This window comes from Gopherus flavomarginatus, chromosome 15 (genome assembly GCF_025201925.1).
Source record: "Gopherus flavomarginatus isolate rGopFla2 chromosome 15, rGopFla2.mat.asm, whole genome shotgun sequence".
Taxonomy (NCBI): domain Eukaryota; kingdom Metazoa; phylum Chordata; order Testudines; family Testudinidae; genus Gopherus; species Gopherus flavomarginatus.
In genome coordinates, this window is record NC_066631.1 from 4,419,201 (window position 1) to 4,441,068 (window position 21,868).

The 21,868-nt window shown below is 46.7% G+C and overlaps 1 protein-coding gene across 4 annotated transcripts in view; it reads right to left on the reverse strand.

Moving 5' to 3' along the window:
- The window catches only part of MORC2 (MORC family CW-type zinc finger 2), a 107,461-nt gene that overhangs the window by 73,767 nt on the left and 11,826 nt on the right, over positions 1-21,868 (reverse strand). For 3 of the 4 annotated variants that reach the window (XM_050923703.1, XM_050923702.1, XM_050923705.1), the window contains exons 4-5: positions 20,642-20,710; positions 6,779-6,869 (exon numbers count right to left, since the gene is read on the reverse strand). In XM_050923703.1, the coding sequence (XP_050779660.1) occupies positions 6,779-6,869; positions 20,642-20,710 (160 nt within the window). Of the gene's footprint in view, positions 1-6,444; positions 6,561-6,778; positions 6,870-20,641; positions 20,711-21,868 lie in introns of those variants that run through there. The other variant, XM_050923704.1, reaches the window with a different exon arrangement.

Here is a 21,868-nt window from a genome sequence, read left to right on the forward strand (position 1 = left end):
GGAGAGGCGTGGGAGTCCTGGGGGCCTGACAGGCGGCAGGGTGTGGACAGGGGGCAGGGCAGTCAGGAGACTGGAGGGGGGGGGGGAGAGGATTTGGATGGTGGGAGGATCCCAGAAGGGGGTGGTCGGGGACAAGGAGCAGGAGGGGTTGGATGGGTCGGGGATGGGAAGTGGGGGGGGGGCAGATAGGGGACAAGGAGCAGGGGGCTTGGATAGGTCAGAGGTTCTGAGAGGGGCACTCAGGGGACGGGCGGGGGATTGGATGAGGGTGTGATTCTGGGGGGGCCATTAGGGGCTCAGGGGTCCCGGGAGGGTCAGGGGACAAGGAGCAGGGGGTTTGGATGGCTCAGAGGTTCTGAGGGGGGCAGTCAGGGTGGAAAGTGGGAGGGGGTGGATAGGGGGCAGGGGCAAGGCTGTTTGGAGATGCACAGCCTGCCTACCTGGCCCTCCATACAGTTTTGGAACCCTAACGTGACTCTCAGTACAGAAAGTTTGCCCTGGATTAGATGGAGGCCTCTGGGCGTGTTCCCCAAAACATCCAGCACCAGCCAGAGCCAAACGGTAGGATCGTCTAGCTCCGCAGAAAACCTGCTCCAGACTCAGCTGGATCCATATACAGTGCAAGGCCCAGTGGGCATCACTTCCTCCAGCCACATGGGGAGCAGCAGCAGCAGCAGCCGCCAGAAGAGCTCACAGGGCTCAAACTATGGAATCACTACAACCTTCAGAGCTCCTTGCCCACAGTGGCCAGCACTAGCTCCAGGGCACTGGACCCAGTGGCCTCCCGAACAGCCCTGCCCAACCTTACCCTCTCTGTCCATTATGCTTTTCTATCCTTTCCCATTTCTACCTCTCTGTCAGTTTCTTTCTCGCCCACTCTTCCCACCATTCCCATCCCCTCAAGCGCTCCCCCAACAAAGGAAAATGGAAGTTACTTACCTGACACTGGAGGTTCTTTGGGTACACATGCATGTCATGTACCTGAGTTTGGAGATTTTTAGTAAGCAGTGTCCCGTGGTCCGCACATGCACAATTGCTCTCTTTGTGCTCTGAACCGGGTAGAAGGGAAAGTGTGGAATGATGATGCTCCAGTTCCTCCTCTTACCATGAATCCAGTCATGATATGCAACAGAGGGGATGGCTGACAGGCAGTGGAATACAGATAGGGACCACACAGCTTGAAGAACCTCCAGTTACAGGTAAGTAACCTCCATTTCTTCTTTGAGAGATGGTCCCTATGTGCATACATAGGAGATTAGCAAACAGGAGTCAAACAGGAGGTGGATGCAAGGATGCAGATGGTATGGATATTTGCAGTACTGCCATTTCCACAGCTGTGTCTGCAGCAGAAGGTTGGCCCAATGCATAATGTTTTGTGAAGGTACGGAGAGAGCTCCAGGTAGCCACCCTACATATATCTAATAGAGGTACGTCTCGTAGAGATGAGGTAGAGGTTGGTTGTGCTCTAATGGACTGGATTCTCATGCCCTCCCAGGGTGGAGGGAGGATACCTGCTAGTTGGTAGAGAAGGATGATGCTGCCTGAGCTCCATTAAGAGAGTGTCTCTGGGTGGATAATGCTTGACCCTTGATCACTTTGTTGAGGCAACAAATAGTCTGTGTGTTTTCTTAATTGCTTCTGTTCTCTGCAGATAGAATGCCAATATCCCATTGGGCATCTAGAGAGAGTGAAGCCTTCTCTCCTCATCAGAAGCAGGAGATTTTTGGGGGGAAAATAGCAGTAAGTGGATGGTTTGATTTATGTGAAACTCAGGAATTACTCTAGGGATGAATTTTGATGGAGGCGAAGAAAGAACGTTTTATGAAAAATGCTATATAATGGATCTTCCATGAGTGCTCCCTGCTCACTCACCATTCTGGCTGATGTGATGGCAACTAGAAAGGCAACTGTCATCAACAGGTGGGACATGGAACAAGTGGCCATTGGTTCTAAAGGAGATGTGGTAAGCACTGAAAGGATGAGATTAAGATCCCATTGTAGTGTTGGTATAACCACTCATGTCCCTTCAGGATTCTAATTGTCGCTGGATGAGTGAAGATAGTTTGGCCTTCAATCAGAGGATGAAAGGCGCTCACTGCTTCGAGGTAGACTGAATTCCAGTAGGGGTTGATGATATGCATCCTGGCTTTTCAAGGGGTCCAGGTGCCTTGTGCAATGTGATTGTCCATGTGAACTCCCCAACCTAAGATGGAAGCATCCGTGACGATACACCCTCACCCGAAGTGACTGAGAAAAAGAACCCTCAAACTTTTTCTGGGTTTGCCCACCAGACAGGAGAAGCCATCACCTTGGAAGGGACTGTTATTCTGGCACTGTTGTCTGGGGAGTAGACAGACCAAAGTGGAGGTGGAGCCTGGCAAATAGTGTTACACAGGGGCATGAGGCCACATGGCCTAGAAGGGAAGGGCAGACCCATTTTATCAAATTGCTCATGGTGTGGAATCTCTCCATGAGGAGAGAGAGGCTCTTGCTGTAGTCAAGTCCAGAATCATTTCTATGAAATCTGTGGTCCTTGTGGGAATCAAAGTTGACTTTTCTTCGCTGATACACATTCCCGGGAGAGATAATAAGCAGACTAGGAATGAGGTTGCTGACTGGATCTCCATGCTGGATCTAGAAAGACAGTAAAGCTGTTTCTTCTCATCCAGGTCGCCACCACTGAAAAAGACTTTTGTCAAGGCCCCAGGTGCCATAACGAGTCTGAACAGGAGGACTGAATTGGTAATGGTCTTGTGGAGGAGACGCTCACATGCAGAGAAGATGGGGAAACCAGAATTGGCAAGGCCAGAATGGGGCTGTCAGAATAACCGTGGTGCTCTCCCACCTGATCTTGCGGAGGACACATAGCAGAGTACTAGCAGGGGAAAGGCATAATTGATCTGATGTGACTAGCAGATGACTAGGGCGTCGCCTTGGAAATGGGTGCTGAGATCCCCTCTGGAGCAGTATGTGATGCATCTGCTATTGCTGTAAGAGGCAAAGAGATCCCTGGTCGGAGTCTCCCACTGGTTGAAAACATCACTGACCTATGGTGTCATGCTATTCATGGTCGGGCATGAATTTCCTGCTGAGAGCGCCAGCAATCACGTTCTGAGCCTCTGGAAGATAGACTGCAGACAACAAGATCTGGTGGGCAAGGCACTAATTGCACAACTGAAGCACTTCTGCACAAAGCGCCAATGACCAGATGCCCGTTTGTTGATATAATAAATGGTAGCGTTATTGTCCAACATAACAAAAATATGATGGGACTGAACAGATGGTAGAAATGCATGACCCACCCTCTGTACCACTCAAAGCTCCAGAATGTTGATATGCACTCTGGATTCCCAAGTGGTCCAAGTCCCCTGGGTCATGCGCTCACTCACATGGGCCCCCATCTGGAAAATTATGGGTCTGATGAACTTCATGTCCCAGAAGGATGGAAGATCCCAGCCTGGATCCGACTGCAGCCTCAAGACATAGACAACCTCTATGAGGTGCTTCTTGAGGCGGAGAGCCCAGTCTTCCCAGATGCAGTTTGGGAAGGACAAGCAGACACTGCACTTGAATCAAATGTGGGCTTCTCCCAAGCAGTACAGGGCAGCGTTGCTCATCAATGATCGAGAACGAACGTGGACAGGAGGCACAGATCTTGAATCCTGATGTCATCAGCATAATCCAGGCATGGATGTTGGGGGGTGGAGAACTGGAGTCCTCAAGTCTCTTAATTCCTGAAAACTAACACTAAAACTACTGAAAAAACCACCACCAAAACTATGTACAATTCTAAAAAAAGGTGGTGGTGGTGGTTTTTTTAAAGTGCGTCAGAGAAAGATGAGAGGACACCAGCAGCTTTGACTCGGATCATGTGGTGGTGAGAAAATTGAGGGCGCAGTCAGTCTGCCCCATCCTTTGTTGCCCAAGATGAAACCATGAGATGGAGCAAGGGCACATGTGCGGACCAACAGACACTAATACTTTTAAATTCTAAGGTTCCAGTGGAATCTAGTGGAATCCAGTAGGGATCATCATTCAAAACTCCACACCTGTAGGTGGAATGAAGTAGCACTTCTCAAGTAGCACTTCTCCTGTGCATGAGGCAGGAGTGTGCCACACTCAGGCCTCACTGACTGGGAGGGTCACTTCACTGGCACTCGACAGGTGTAAGATGTGTCAGTCTATGATGAGGCTCTTGAAACCTCCTTGAGCTGGATTTGCAGCTCAGACGCCATTCTTTGTAAGAGTTCATGATATTGTCTGTGATCATCAGGTAGAGACGGTGAAGATGGGGTGACTACTTCATTTGGCAAGGATGATGAAATGGCCGCCGAAACTCCTGAATCTGGCACAACTTCCTACTCTTCACACTCTGATGAAGCCAGCTGGTGTCAGCTAGGAGAGGGTAGATAAAGGTTCATGCACAGATCTGGGGTGCCTAGATTAAGGGTCTCAGGGACTCCAGTAATCCCATGGCACTGGGAAGTCATATCTTGGTAGAGACAGGACCCAGATCTACTGGAGCTTCTGACCAGACTCATCTCCCTATGCAAGGGTAGAGGTTCATCTGGAACCTCTGACTCATCAGATCAGAAGACAGGTTCCCAACTGACAAGCAGAACCTTCGGTACTGACGGATGGGTACTCAGATTCACGGATGGTAGAGATCACTCCAGTGTCCTCGAGGTGGTTTCTTCCAGGTGTGATGTTATATCTAAATAAGAGGAGAGGAGATTGAGGACAGGGAGAGCAAAAATGTACTCCAGGGAGACACAAGTCTCAGGGCGCTAGGTGTATGGGTGGTTGGGCCGACAGATGTGAGACTTCTCTGGTTATAGTGGACATTGGAGTCAGATCTGGATGTCGAAGGTAATGGAATGCCTGTCCTTTGGTTTATACATCAGCACCACGATTGGCACCAACGGATCTATACTCTTGCATACCACATTCTCCTGTAGAGGCAGTTTACCTGGGCCTAAGTCCTTACAATCCATGTGCAAGGACTCACCTGACTTGGACGGAATCAGAGATGGATCTTTTCAGAGCATCTGTCCCGAAGCTTATGACAGTGCCCCTTACTCTAATTCATTCTCTAGGCTTGGAAGTTGTAGTCTCAGCTCTTAAGCGGCACTGCCCACTTATTGAAATCAGTGTGCAGAGGGGGCTCCTTGGCCCAGATCCAACTGGGGTCTCATGGCTTTTTCAGTCTGAGCTCTCCACCCCAATTCTGAGGAGGGAAGGAGTGACAGATGATGCAATTAGCAGAGACGTGAACCTCACTGAGACAGTAAAGGCAGTGCTGGTGTTAGTCACTCACTGAAAAGCAGTAGGGTCAGGAAACACAGAAACAGTTCTTAAATCCCAGGACACAAGGCATAGTCCTTGCCTTCCAGAGAATTTTCCCAAGGCAGGGAACAAATAGTGAAAATACTAAAATATTAATATTTATAATATATAATTACAGATTAAAGAAAATAATAGAAGCAGCAGTAGACCCAGAAGATTCTGACTCAGGCCACGTGATAGTAAAAAGGAATTGGAGCCGGGTTGGTCCACACTGCCCATTGTACTCTTGGTTCAGAACACGAGGAGAGTAACTGCACGTGTGAACCAACGGACACTTTTTACTAAAAATCTCTGGACTCAAGACGCATGGTGCACTTGTGTATCCATATGTGGAATATACATAGGGACCATCACTTGAAGAAAACTAGAATTTCTATAACTTGTCTTTGCATTAGAAACTGTTGAACTGTTGAGCCTGGGGAGGGAGGCTGCAGGAACACTTGGGGATGGGGGAGGAGGCTGCAGAGACCCATGGGGACAGGGAGGTGCGGGGACAGGGGCAGATGCATCTGACTGAATGGGAAAGGCTAGGGTGTAGCCAGAGTCTGCATGGGGGACACTTCCCAACTCTAACAATCCCTCCTCCCCACCCACACCCCAAAAAACCACCACCTTCTCTCGACCACATCCAATACCCTCCAGATTTACTCCCAGGCTCCTACCCTCCTCTCCCTCAGCTCCTCTGTTACCCTTGATATCCTCAAGTCTTTGAACTGCTTCTGACTGGTGCAGGAAATACAGTTCAGTATTGTAATTTAAATGAATTACTCAAAGTTCCGTATTAACGTTATTTGTCAAAAAAAATCACCAGAATCATTTTTTGGGGTCTGTATTATTAGACATACTTGACAGATATTTTAAAATAAATTACCAAAATAATTGAAACTGGCTTTATTATATAGTGTTATTTAAAGAACTAAAATATGCAGAATTTTTAATTTTTTGGCACAGAATTCTCCCAGGAGTAGTATGTGCCCCAAACCAAAAGAGCAAATTCTGAGCAAATCAGAACTTCATTCCCAATAAAGATTCGCAGTCATCCCAAAAGGTTCTTTAGGAATCCAGCACTGGTAGCCACATTGTATCTACAGGATTCACCTTTAGAGGTCACCGTAGCCTCCTATTTGCAAATGGTCATTCAAGCCTCTAGTATCATTATGATATTGCCATGGAGTGCAAGTTATTGTGATGTCATAGGACTAGGACCAGCTTCATTGCCTGAGGAAGAGTTACAAGGAAAGAGAGACAGACATACACAGAGTGTATCCAAAGCTGACAAGTAAAGCCACCCAGAACTCCCTTAAAGGTTGGTAGCTTTTTAAATGTGACTTAAAGTGTTTCTTTTTAATAGAAGTATACAAAGCTCAACATTTGCTGGCCTGCTATCAGCCAGACCCCAAGATCTCAGAAGGCTGGCTTCTGTTATACCTACGATTTCAAGCCGTTTCCATACTGCCCAATTTGAGTCGACTCTGGTGATCGTTTGGCCGATTTACCAAACTGAATCACACTTGCAGCATCACCTGGAACAACAGACAGAAAAAGTGAGATCTACTTATGAAGCATGTAAAAAATATTTTTTATATCTACACATATATACACACACACACACACACACACACACACACACACACACACACACACACGTTTTTTACAAGATTATCATGATTACATTACACAGTCCAAACACTGAAGGCCAGAAAAAAAGGTTGGTTATGGGTGTGATTTTTTTAAAAGATATTTTTATACCAGCAAAAGGAACAATATAGATGCAATCATAATGGCAAAAAGTACCTCTGCGAGTAACGCTTACTTCATTTGGGGCAACAGTATAAACGCTTTTGCTAGTTGAAGCTGCATTTATTTTAGAATGGTTTGCTCATATAGTTACACCAGCAAACCTTTTCTAGCGTAGACTACACCCAGGACCCTTCAGAATTCCACAAAGATACTGATCCTCTCGCACAAAATAGGGAAATCCTTCTTCTGCTCTTAGGTCCAAAACAATTCCAAATAGCTTCAGGTTACAAGTACCCAGCAAGACAACTACAGCACAGATTCTGCTGCAAACATTATTCAATAATATGCTTTTGTGTTTTACAAAATTTTGATAATACTCTACATAAGTCCATGCACCCAATTCCAAATCCTTCCTCCATGAAACTATGATCATTTTAACAAAACAGTACTACTAACTAGTATACCAATAAAACAATTGTAAATTCACTGGCAGGTTTCTAGAGCATGATATTAAAGTAGTATCATTCCAATATGTAAACACAATTGTAAGGTTTAATACTCTGTTAGCATTGGACACATGGTGCAATTACAATGGAAAGGATGTGACGTTATAACACAGAATATGGCTATTCTGAGGTTGTAGAGTTTGGGAACTATCTTTTTATTTGCTTTCCACCACATTAATTCAGGTCTTCCATTATATGTGAGATGGGAAGCCAGTATTTGAAACTACAAGCAAAGTGTTAAGCTTCTGTAAATCCAAGGGATAATGGCACAGCAAATGATTCTTTTGTGAGGTAACTGAATTCCCAATAAATTCTTTAGCCTTGGTCTACACTATGGGGGGAAATTGATCTAAGTTACGCAACTTCAGCTACATGAATAACGTAGCTGAAGTCGATGTACTTAAATCAACTTACCATGGTGTCTTCACCGCTGTGACTTGACAGCTGCCACTCCCCCGTCTATCCTGCCTGTACCTCTCGCGGTGCTGGAGTACAGGAGTTGATGGGAGAGGGCTCAGGGGTCGATTTATTGCGTCTAGACGTGATAAAATCAATCCCCGCTGGATTGATCGCTGCCTGCTGATCCGGCGCATAGTGTAGACATACCCTTAGTGAGATAAGAGGTGGTTACTTACCTGTAACAGGAGATTCTTCGAGATGCATGGTCCTTATTTGTATTCCAAACATGTGTGCACGTGCAGCATACTGATATAAAAATCTTGTCTCTGGTGTATCCACTGGCCCACACGTGCAGTGTATGTAGCCTTGTGCCACAGGCGAGGTTATATGAGGCTGTGTGGGACGACACCCCATCACAGTCACCCTCTTACCACCGAGCAAAGTGGACCACAACAGAGAGGAAAGAGGGTGAGAACTGGAATACAAAATAGGGACTATACATCTTGAAGGACCTTCAGTTACAGGTAAGTAACCACCTCCTCTTCTTTTTCGAATGATGGTCTCTATATATATTCCAAACGCAGGTAAGTACCAAGCAGTGAGCAGTGTGGAGAAGGTTGCGAGGATGCAAGAGGTATCACAGTCTGAAGGACAGCACAACCCATGGCTCCATCGGCTACTGTCCCCTAGCCTATAGCATAGCGGGCCATGAAGGTATGGACGAGACGCCATGTCACTACCCAGCAGATGTTATGCCAGGATACATCTGCCAAGGAGGTGAAAGTGGCTGCCTATGCCTGTGTGGAGTGTGCCATAATCCAGCCATGTGGCATGGCATTAGAGAGCTTGTAGCATGTATGGATACAGGCCAAGACCCACTTTGAGATACACTGGGAGGAGAAGGCCTGACCTCAGGATCTGTCTGCAAAGGCGTGGAGAAACACGGAAATCACGGGTCCTGTCAAGGTAGACGGTGAGGGTGCAACAAACATCAGTGAGTGCAGGTTCTGTCTTCCAGATTGGCATGTGGCTTAGATTGTAATACTGGGAGGTAAATCTACAAGCTGATGTGGCAGTCTGACACCACCTTCAGGAGAAATTTGTGGTGACGGCGTAAGGAGACCTTGTCCTTATGGAAGACTGTATATAGTGGGTCAACGATCTTGGCGGCCAATTCACTGATCCACTGAGCAGAAGTGATGGCCATGAGAAAAATGACCCTTATGGAGAAGTGGGAGAGGGAGCACATGGCCAGGAGCTCAAAGTGTGTGTGTGTTGAGGGGGGTCTAGTGAGGTGGAAAGGACAAGGTTGAGATCCCAGGATGATTCAAGAATGATCACCAGTGGGAAGGTGTTCAGCAGCCCCTTCAGGAAGCGTGTAGTGGTGAGATGGTTAAAAATTGAGCATCCATCCACGGGGGAGAAGAGGAGGAAGACACTGAGCACTGCCAGGTGGACCAGGACAGAACTAAGGGAAAGGCCCGAGGTCTTAGGTTCAAGGAGGTAGTCCAGGACAGTAGGGATGGAGACAGCTTCCAGGGAAAGGTTATGGTGCTGAGCACAGAAGATGAAACAGGCCTATTTCACTGTATAACACGCTCTGGTGGAGGCCCGCCTGCTGTGGGCAAGGATGAGGCACACTGGTGCCAAGCAGGTGTTATCTACGCATGAGCCTCATCCAAAAAACAGGCTATGAGATGAAGAGGGCCAGGAGTGGGGTGGAGGACAATGCTCTGGTCCAGGGTGAGGTCCAGCACCAGGCAGAGGTGGGGCGGGAGGTGGGCAGAAAGCCAGAGGAAGTCGCGAAACCACAACTGACTGGGCCAGAACGGAGTGATCAGCAGTATTGTGGCTTGTGTCCTGGCAGACTTTCTGTAGCACCTTAGGAAGGAGGGAAATGGGGCGGGAGACATAGGGGAGTTCACCACCCAAAGGGAGGAGGGAGTACCACCTTGGAAGTTGGGCTCCGTGGCCCCCCAGGAACAGTAGAGGAGGAACTTGTGGTTGTCACATATGGCAAAAAGATGCTAGCAAGGGGTATCCCAGGCATGGCAGAGCGAATGAAGAGGGGGGTTGTGGAGTTCCCACTTGTGATTGAGGTATCAGTGCCAGCTGAGCACACTGGCCATGGAGTTCTGCGTGCCCGGGAGATATACTGTGTGCTGCGTGACATGATGGCAGATGCACCAGTTCCAGAGGTGGATTGATTCTGTATAGAGAGACAGAGACTTGGCGCCCCCATGCCTGTTTATGTAAGCCACCATCGTGATATTATCAGAGAAGATTTGAACTGGCACATATGAGCAGCAGGAACAGGCAGCAAGACAAGCAGACGGCTCGGAGCTGGACATTGATGTACTGGTGGGTCTCATGCTGAGTTCAAAACCCCTGGGCAATGTGCTCACTCAGATGAACGCCCCAACCAGTGAGGGAGACATCTATGGTCAAGGTGACAGTTGGGACAGGTGTGGCGAAAGGGGTGCTGAAGAGCACCTTGGAGAGTTGATCCACCAGAGCAGGGAGGCCCAAAGCAAGCGTGGAACAAGCAGTGTGTCATCCAAGTGGGTGGCATGGGGCCAGGCAACTGACAGGAGCCACAGCTGTAGACAACACACATGTAATTGAGTATACAGCATTACGCAGATGCACCATGGTGCGGGGGTTGCGGTGAAGGGCCACCACTACAACCATCCAGGTGGCGAAGCGGTCTCCCAGGAGAAAGGCCCGAGCAGCCATGGAATCAAGGTGGGCACCAAGGAAATGGATTGTCTGTGTCAGGATGAGCACTGAATTCTCCTCATTGATGCAGACACAAAATGGCAAGGAGAGAGTGAAGACTGTGATGTGGCAGATGTTAGCTTTGTGCAGGAAGGCATGACGAGAAGCCAGTTGTCCAAATACAGGGAGTATCCCAGATGCCTGAGATGTGCTGCCACTACTGCAAACACTTTTGTGAAGACGGTGAGGGTTATCACAATGCCGAAGGGAAGGACCCTGAACTGGTAGTGGTTAGTGCCCATGCGGAAGCGAAGAAACTTGTGGTGGGCCAGGTGGATGTCGATATGAAAGTATGCATCTTCATGTTGAGAGCTGTGAACCAGACTCCCCATAGAAGGAAGGAAATAATCAAGGCAAGCATGACCATATAGAACTTGGTTTGCAGCTGATGGTGTTGAGAATGAGGACATCAAGTATAGGGCAGAGCCCGCTGCCCTTCTTTGGGATGAGAAATATGGAGAATAGAAATCCTAGCCGATGAAGGGGTCGAGCACCTGTTCTATCACGCCTTTAGTGAGGAGGGCATATGCTTCATTTTGTAGGAGCGCATGGTAGGAGGTATCCCCCGTGGGAGACCAGAGCAGTGGGGAGGTGAGAAACTTGATAGAGTAACAGTGCCATACGATCCCCAGCACCCAATGGTCCATGGTGATCTTGCCTCTGTTGTGGGCAAAAGGGGAAAGACAGCCCCAAAGAGGGGAGGACGAGGATGCTGATGCAGGGGACTCTCAGCTTGTGCATCAAAACTGGGCTTTGGGTGGTTGACGAGGCGAGGAGGAAGAGGTGGCTGTGGCAAGGGGCCGAGGCCCAGAGCCCTTGAGATCAGTGTCGCCAAGGTGGGACATCCTCACAGTAGAGACAGCGGTCTGGTATGGCGCACAGGACCAGGGCCGGGAGGGTTGTCGTTGCTGTCTCCACCAGGGTGCTGGGATGTAAATATCTAGAGACCAAAGCGTCACCCTCAAGTCCTTCACGGAGTGAAGGGACTTGGCAAAGACTGATGAGACCAGCTTGTCTTCGTCAAAGGGGAGGCCCTGAATGGTGGTCTTGACCTCCCGTTGGAAGCCAGAGGATGGCAGCAACAACTCCCTGTGCATGACTATGCCGGTCGTAAGAGAGCAGGATGGGTCTGTGACATCAACCAACCACCTCTTGGTGGCTCATCTGGTCAGTCAAGTGACTTTCTTCCACAAGGGCCTGGAAGGCTTGCCGTTTTTCCAACGGCAGGTCATCCAGGAACTCTGCTAGCCTGGCATAATTGTTAAAGTCCTCATTTGCTAGCAAAGCCTGGTAATTGGCCATGCGAAACTGCAATACCACGGAAAAAAGTAGAGCTTCCAGCCCAGAAGTCTGGCCACCCTGTGTGCTGGCCATGCGTACGCTGCCTCAAGCATTCAGTCACCGTGTGAACCACCAGAGAAGTGGGCGGGTGGGTGGGAGGGAGAAAAGAAAGTCTGTTTCCTTTGAGAAAACAAAGTACCCGCAATCTGCCTATCTGATCATAGGGGACACAGGAGGCAGGCATGTGCCAGACCACCCATGCTGGCCACAGGACAACATCACTTATGGGCAACACAGCGCAAGCCGGTCCTTGGGACTGGAAGATATCCATCAACTGGTGGTGGCAGTGGTCTGGACTTCGTCCAGGAGTATGCCCAAGTCACTAGCAACTGTCTGCAGCAGCTCCTGGTACTACTTATGATTGTCAGGAGGTGAGAGGGTGGGGGGAAAATCAAGGTATCATTCGGCAAGGAGGCAGTGATGGTAAGGTCTGCCGGAACCTATCGATACTGGCTCCACTTCTGAGTCTGAGCAGGGGCCTGGACTGAAGGGTGTGTGGCCTGAGGTGAATAAGGCCAGTGATAAGGGTCGCAGGATGGCCAATACTACCAAGAGGTTGGGTCCTCATGGTATGGTGGGACCCAAGGGTAGCAGTAACACGGCATCAGTGGCGGGGGAGGGGAGCATACCCGGACACATGCACCAGCTGTGCCTGAGAGTCTGAGCTGTGCTGGGACACAGGAGAGAAGGACAGGTTTTCCCCAGAGAGGACTTCAGAGTTGGAGGAGACACTCACTATCTGGGAAGCTGTTGGTATGGACAGTCTGCAGCCAAGGGCCAGTCAAGGTCTATTCCCCAGTAGGAACAATGCCTCTGCTGGAGAGGGGGGTTCCGGTCCCCAAGCAGCAGAAAAGATGGATAGGGCAGTTCCATGTGTGCCACCAGGAGGAGGGCGTAAATGCCACCAGGCATCCAGGGCATGTATCATCAGCACAGCATGATGGCATCTGCGGTATGGAGTGCAGAAACAGTTGTTGCACTGGTAGTGTGCGTGCCGGACAGCAGTGCTGGTGGTCAGCCAGTGCATTCAATGTTATTGTCACCTTTCGTTTCTTTTTAGATTTGCCCTCAGAATGGGGAAAACTAAGGTAGTGTCTGCACATAGTATCTCACCTGACCGGACGCCGCTCGGGGAGGGAACACTGAGCTTTGCAACTGTCCATGATGGGGACTTGCTACGATGCCCATAAGTGTGTTTGTGACTCACACCGGGACTTCTCCGACACTGGCTGCACCTTTGGATCTGAGGCGCAAGAAGTGCTAGGTGGGGGGCTCACTGCTGGTGAAAGGCACTGTCAGAACTGACAGTTCCTGGTCAGACTAGGCACGCAGCCAGGGAGCCTCTTCCATGAGGAACCTATGGAGGCGGAATAGGTGAGCCCCACAGCTCCACAGCAGAAGGGATTGGCAGATTTTGCAATGGGCAGATAGATGAGCTTCCTCGAGGCAATAAAGGCAGTGGTGATACTCATGTCTCATGGAGAATGAGCGAGGACATGACGCACGATTCTTGAACTCCGGAACGTGGGGCATAGTCCCCTGGAGAAACAGGGGGAGAGCCCGGCCCAGACAGGGAGAGGGTTACCGCTAACTACACTAATTATAATAAAAAAGGAAGAGAAATACTATGTACAACAGACAAGCATTCTTGCAGGCAAGTTACAAGTATGCAGTAACAAGGATTCCAATTCCAACCACGCAGCGGTATCAGGGAACTAAGGGAGCATCATCTCACACAGTCTTATATAAGCTTGCCTGCACCATGAGGCTATGTACAGCGCACGTGCGGGCCAACCGACACTGCTGAAAAAACCTTCCGGCTCCCGCATATATGTGCACCCATGTTTGGAATACATATAGGGACCACCACTCGAAGTACACTTATCTCAAAGAATCTATTGGGGAAAAACTGAATCTACAAATTCAAAGACTATGTGAAATTCCTTAGTTCAGACAAGAAGATTGGAGTGGCAGGGGGATCAATATGACTGGTTCTACAGGTCTAATTACGCATAGAAATTCCACCTTGTGTCAAGTCAAACTAAATAGGTGAGGACACTTCAGAGCAGCTTTTAAGAGCTGCAGCGATTCATCTCCTCTAGGAGAGGGGGCTAAAGAGTGCCTTCATCTCCCTGCCCCTAACAACCTGCCAGGAACCCTGAAATTTCTAAATCTGTGTCCAAAGAAAACAGACTGATGCTTTATTGTGGTAGTAGCAGTAGAGACCCTATCTATGTGTATGTTTCTTTGCCTGTCCTTTTAAATTCAGTTTCCAGCCTGCATGACCAATATCTTTAGTTAAGCTTTATGTTCATGTTCCTTGTCATATAAGTTTTTGGTGAATAAATGGTATAGCTGTATTGCTTTCTGACTGCACTGTATTCTAAAGGGAGTTTCTCAAGGATGTACCTCTAGAGACCAGCTAACAGTTCACTAATTGGTCCTCATTAGCCAAGACAAACAGTGTTTGAATCACATCTGCAAAACCTAACAAGGCTCCTTTTTTTGTCTACTAATCCTCAACAGGCTTCTTGATTCCATGAAGCTCTGAGGGAAAAGAGAGACCTACACATCACAGAGTGAGTGCTATAGCCTTGCCAATGAAGCACAAACCAGTTGGAGTGAGCAGTAACGATGGAACTTGTTTATAACTTTAGCCATATTATTTGTAGCTTAGTTGTTGTTTGATGTCCACAGGGCACAGAGCAAAGAACTACTGAACAAATATCCCAGTACCTAGAACCACAAAACAAGTGGTTGAGTTAGTGGACTTGCATTATTGAAGAAAGGAAAATTTTCAGATAGACACGTTTTCATGTTCTTAATATTCAGGTCCACTGATCCCAATCATTGGATTTTAATCAGAAATGCAGTTGTACAGGGAAGGTATTAGTTTGGAGCCAGAATTTACCCATTGATCCATGGTATTTCAAAGGCACATTGGTATCTATGAACAGAAAAAAAGATCTATGCACAACAGAGGCTTGAGTTCATGGTGATGCTATGGCATCCAGCGCTTTCCTGCCAAAGACCAAATTGGAACATACTTGTGTGTCTAATTTGAAGTGTAGCAAAGGTACAACCCAAGACCATGTAGTCACCTTGCATATTTCTTCATAAAGGTGATACAACCTCATGAATCATAAGATCAAAGATAAACAAATTAATCTTCAAAGGGAACTCTCTCTGCTTTACATGCTTCCAACACACAACACCATAGCCATGTGTTCATGAAGGATTTAGATGTCTAAACTCTTCCTTTAATGTTTGAATAAAAATCAGATCCATTCAAAATTTAAAGTACCACTTCTTTAGTGTCACAAGTGCATTGTTATCAGTATTCTATGACTAAAGCCTCAACATATAAGACATGAACATAACTTTAGATGACAGAACAGACATTTGGTAAAGTTAACAGTTTGATAAGCTGGTCAGAAACCTCCACAATAAACTCAAGTATGAATGATTCTAAACCTTCTGGATGACTGTATGGGAGTAAATCTTGCCTGGTCTACAAATTCTCAGGACATATGCCTATAGAGGAATTCAGGTCACTTGAGAGGCATACATTAGACTAAGGTTTGCTTATTTCTGCCTCAGTGTTTAAATTTCAAGCTATGTAGAGAAGTATTGTCTATTGGTAGTATGGTTCCTTGAGAAGAATGGAAATGAATCAGAATATTCTTTTCTGTAACCATTTCCTCTGAAATCTGAGCAGTGTTTCTCAAACTTTTGTATTGATGACCCCTGTCACACAGCAAGCCTCTGAGTGCAACCCCATCACCCCCTTACGAATATAAAAAAAAGTGTTTTTAACTCAACAGTACTATAAATGCTGGAGTCAAAGCAGGGTTTGGGGGTGGCAGCTGACAGCTTGCAACCCTCCACGTTGTAACCTCAAAACCCCCAGTTTGAGAACCCCTGACAGAGACTACTCAAGAATAGGCAACTTTCCCACCCAAACTATGAGGAAATGAGCTTCTTTGTGTAGAAGAGCTTGTCAGTTAATATGTGGATCAGCTGTTGTGGTGTGTTTTGTAATCATCTGCCAGGTGTTACAATGATGCAAGCTCACTGGATTCAAGAACTGTTTTCCAAGACCAATGCTTTGCCACAATGCCACTTGAAGCCAGAGCTCAAGCTGACAACAAGAGTACCATAGGGTTCTGTTCTGTTCCCCCTAATGTTCAATGGGTACGTGAAGCTACTAGGACACTATGAGTGTATCTGGGCTGCAATGCTGTAAGTATGGAGAGTTACGAAGGTATTTTTAATATGCTCATCTCTTCTGTACCAGCGAACTACGTGAACAGCCAGGGAAACCAAACATTTGTTCCCACACATCGTACGTTCCACCCTTCGTTTGAGTTCCATGTTTAAATGAGATTGTTCTGGTCTGTCTCCAGGGCAAACACTGCCAAGCCATTCTAAGACCACCTTTTTAAAGGGAAGGCTTGTACAGAGAAGTGTTTTACACTGAACACAGGACTCAGCCTGATTTCTGGTGGTAGGAAAGTCTGGTAGACAACCTGATAGACTCAGACTCTAGGACTGGAAGGGACCTCGAGAGGTCATCGAGTCCAGTCCCCTGCCCTCATGGCAGGACCAAATACTGTCTAGACCATCCCTGATAGACATTTATCTAACCTACTCTTAAATATCTCCAGAGATGGAGATTCCACAACTTCCCTAGGCAATCTATTCCAGTGTTTAACTACCCTGACAGTTAGGAACTTTTTCCTAATGTCCAACCTAAATCTCCCTTGCTGCAGTTTAAGCCCATTGCTTCTTGTTCTATCATTGGAGGCTAAGGTGAACAAGTTTTCTCCCTCCTCCTGATGACACTCTTTTAGACACCTGAAAACTGCTATCATGTCCCCTCTCAGTCTTTTCTCTTCCAAACTAAACAAACCCAATTCCTTCAGCCTTCCTTCATAGGTCATGTTCTCAAGACCTTTAATCATTCTTGTTGCTCTTCTCTGGACCCTCTCCAATTTCTCCACATCTTTCTTGAAATGCGGTGCCCAGAACTGGACACAATACTCCAGTTGAGGCCTAACCAGCGCAGAGTAAAGTGGAAGAATGACTTCTCGTGTCTTGTTTATAACACACCTGTTAATGCATCCCAGAATCACATTTGCTTTTTTTTGCAACAGTATCACACTGTTGACTCATATTTAGCTTGTGGTCCACTATGACCCCTAGATCTCTTTCTGCCATACTCCTTCCTAGACAGTCTCTTCCCATTCTGTATGTGTGAAACTGATTGTTCCTTCCTAAGTGGAGCACTTTGCATTTATCTTTATTGAACTTCATCCTGTTTACCTCAGACCATTTCTCCAACTTGTCCAGATCATTTTGAATTTTGACCCTGTCCTCCAAAGCAGTTGCAATCCCTCCCAGTTTGGTATCGTCCGCAAACTTAATATGCGTACTTTCTATGCCAACGTCTAAATCGTTGATGAAGATATTGAACAGAACCGGTCCCAAAACAGAACCCTGCGGAACCCCACTTGTTATACCTTTCCAGCAGGATTGGGAGCCATTAACAACTACTCTCTGAGTACGGTTATCCAGCCAGTTATGCACCCACCTTATAGTAGCCCCATCTAAATTGTACTTTCCTAGCTTATCTATAAGAATATCATGCGAGACTGTATCAAATGCCTTACTAAAGTCTAGGTATATCACATCCACCGCTTCTCCCTTATCCACAAGGCTCGTTATCCTATCAAAGAACGCTATCAGATTAGTTTGACACGATTTGTTCTTTACAAATCCATGCTGGCTATTCCCTATCACCTTACCACCTTCCAAGTGTTTGCAGATGATTTCTTTGATTACCTGCTCCATTATCTTCCCTGGCACAGAAGTTAAACTAACTGGTCTGTAGTTTCCTGGGTTGTTTTTATTTCCCTTTTTTATAGATGGGCACTATATTTGCCCCCTTCCAGTCTTCTGGAATCTCCCCCATCTCCCATGATTTCCCAAAGATAATAGCTAGAGGCTCAGATACCTCTTCCATTAACTCCTTGAGTATTCTAGGATGCATTTCATCAGGCCCTGGTGACTTGCAGGCATCTAACTTCTCTAAGTGATTTTTTACTTGCTCTTTCCTTATTTTCTCTTCTAAACCTACTCTCTTCCCGTAAGCATTCACTATACTAGACATTCCTTCAGTCTTCTCAGTGAAGACCGAAACAAAGAAGTCATTAAGCACCTCTGCCATTTCCAAGTCTCCCGTTACTGTTTCCCCCTCCTCATTGAGCAGTGGGCCTACCCTGTCCTTAGTCTTCCTCTTGCTTCTAATGTATTGATAAAAAGTCTTCTTGTTTCCCTTTATTCCCATAGCTAGTTTGAGTTCATTTTGTGCCTTTGCTTTTCTAATCTTTCCTCTGCATTCCTGTGTTATTTGCCTATATTCATCCTTTGTAATCTGACCTAGTTTCCATTTTTTATATGACGCCTTTTTATTTTGTAGGTCACGCAAGATCTCAAGGGTAAGCCAAGGTGGTCTTTTGCCACATTTTCTATCTTTCCTAACCATCGGAATAACTTGCTTTTGGGCCTTTAATAGCATTCCTTTGAAAAACTGCCAACTTTCCTCAGTTGTTTTTCCCCTCAGTCTTAATTCCCATGGGACCTTCTACTGGTCCTTGCAAGTTTCATCCTAAAGTCAGCTGGCTGCAACATCTGCCCTGAGCAGGTGTCAGAGAGAGATCATCTCTGAGATTGCTAGACCCTAAACCATCACATATAAGAGTTGAGACCTTCAGGTAGATCCAGAATTGGATGGGGAGGCAGTGCAGCATGCACAGCAACATGTTCTTTTCAGCAGTTCTGTTCAAGTTTGCTGCTGCATAATGAACGAGGTAGAGCTTCCACATGGCTCCTACGTAGCCTTCATTACTGGCAGAACCCATTGTGATCATCCAGCCTGGAAGCAATGAAGACACAGATCACTGTGATTAGGTCTGCATCACAAACAATCACACGCTTCTGGCCTGCTGAAGATAGGAAGAGGCATTTTCTGGCAACGTGGAGTTAGAGCTGCATATCAATTTAAATGGCAGATGCTCTCAAAGGGAAAAGACATGGCTCCATTCAATTCTTCAAAGCACTTCCCCCCTTCCTAGAAGCATCGTATTTATCCTTCCCAGACTGAGGTTGAACCAACACTTTCACTCAAGCACCAAGTCAGTTGGCAAAGGACATAATTCATTTCTGATGCACAATGTTGTCACGAACTGTTACTACTGAAGCCCATATCATCCTCTAATATCTTCTAGTAGTTCAATATACATGCTGAAAGACAGACAGGTCTCAATACTGCAAGATTCCACAGATGAGAGCGCTCAGGGAAGACTAGCAACCAACCACCATAATCCTCTCGGATATGCCCACAAGAAATGACACTTAGTCAACTTAGTGTGACTCCACCCATCCTGCCAGGTCACCCTGACAAAGCGGTAGTACAGAGAGGCAGTGTCAAAAGTTGCTGGTAAATCTTAAAATATTAACACAGATGTCTGACTTCTGTCCAAGACCAAAAGACGAACATGTGTTAACCTTAAGGACACACTAAGACCCAAATTGTCTCCCTGGCCCACAGGAAGTTGATGGAAAGGCTGAGGTTGGCACTTCAGAGGTAGTTTTGCTGATAGGTTGCTGCTGTAACTGTGCTCTCACTAAATCAACTGCTGAGTCTGCTGTTAATTGTATAGTTTGCCAAGAGCACCCAGAGCCTGGGATGGATGCCCTTATGTAGTTAGTACAAACCTCAATCAAATAAATGACTGAGAAACTTCTAGGTTACTGATATATCAGGTGCTCCTGGAATCTTTTTGCCCCACTTTCTTAATAACCTTACCCAAAGAAGGGAAATAAGACAGGGCTTTAATTGGTAAGATCTTCTGCAGCCCATGTTAAACTATTGCAAGTTTTATGGCAGCCAATACCTTATCCAAGAGTGGTATTGATATGCGATGGATCAGCAGATGATCTGGGTGGGTGTCACTCATCATGAGAGTAAAGGATTCATTTATGTGGTAGCATGGACTTCCCACAGTACTTAGAGGTCCTGTAGTGATGTGCCCGAGTCAAACTTGCGAAAGAAGGTCTTCAGAGTCCATTTGCTCGGTCCTGGAAAAACTTCTGAGTTTAGCTAGACTTTTTTACAAAGCAAGCAGAGAACTCCTCTCAGCAGGACATATTTGGGTCCAAGGCAGAATGAAGGAAGTCTAGTTTAATTATTCTCGTCCCAGTGTCGCCGATTCCATGGCAGAGGAAAAAGTGGCTCTTAGTCTCCCTTGAGATGAGACATGGATTTGCATGGACTCCTTACGACAATAGGATTCAATTTCTGTCTTGTGCCACTCCTGCTCTAATTGTTTTGTCTTAAGTTTTTATACCACATGCATCACCCATTAAGCCCATCAAAATCATAGGGATGTGACACTGATAGAATACTTGCAAGGATTCAAGTTATTTTTCTCAGTGTGACACTGCAAATACAACTTCCTGTAACTTACTTGAATCCATTCCTGCTCCATCATCCAAAAAACATAGCATGAATTGACCTCGCAGGTCCTCTCGCCGTTCTACAACAAGAGAAGAATTAACAGAACCATTACACTCAAATAGGAAGAGGAATTAAAAATTGTTTGAAAGTGTCCAAACAGTTTTCATGACTGGAGTAACACAGCAGGCTGGACTCAAACTTCTAGCTGATTTGTGTGTGGTACCACTACAAAATGATTAGTCACTATCAATAAGAACTCTTAGTAGGAAAAACAGGAGCCGATGAAATTGCAGGTGTTATTACCGAAAAATTATTATTCTCTTTCATAGAATATCAGGGTTAGAAGGGACCTCAGGAGGTATCTAGTCCAACCCCCTATTCGAAGCAGGACCAACCCCAACTAAATCATCCCAGCCAGGGCTTTGTCAAGCCTGAGCTTAAAAACCTCTAAGGATAGAGATTCCACCACCTCCCTAGGTAACCCATTCTAGTGCTTCACCACACTTCTAGCAAAACTGTGTTTCCTAATATCCAACCTAAACCTCCCTCACTGCAACTTGAGACCATTACTCCTTGTTCTGTCACCTGGTACCACTGAGAACAGCCGAGCTCCATCCCCTTTGGAGCCCCCCTTCACGTAGTTGACCACTACTATCAAATCTCCTCCACTCTTCTCTTCTGCAAACTAAATAACCCCAGTTCCCTCAGCCTCTCCTTGTAAGTCATGCGCTCTAGCCCCTTCATCATTTTTGTTGCCCTCCACTGGACTCTCTCCAATTTGTCCAATCCCTTCTGTAGTGGGGGGACCAAAACTGGACACAACACTCCAGGTGTGACCTCACCAGCGCCAAACAGAGAGGAATAATCATTTCCCTTGATCTGCTGGCAATGTTCCTACTAATAAAGCCCAATATGCCATTAGCCTTCTTGGCAACAAGGGCACACTGCTGACTCATATCCAGCTTCTCATCCACTGTAATCCCCAGGTCCTTTTCTGCAGAACTGCCGCTTAGCCAGTCGGTCCCCAGCCTGTAGCAGTGCATGGGATTCTTCCTCCTTAAGTGCAGGACTCTGCACTTGTGCTTGTTGAACCTCATCAGATTTCTTTTGGCCCAATCTTCCAATCTGTCTAGATCACTCTGGACCCTATCCCTCCCCCCAGCTTAGTGTCATCTGCTAACTTGCTGAGGCTGCAGTCCACGCCATCCTCCAGATCATTAATAAAGATGTTGAACAA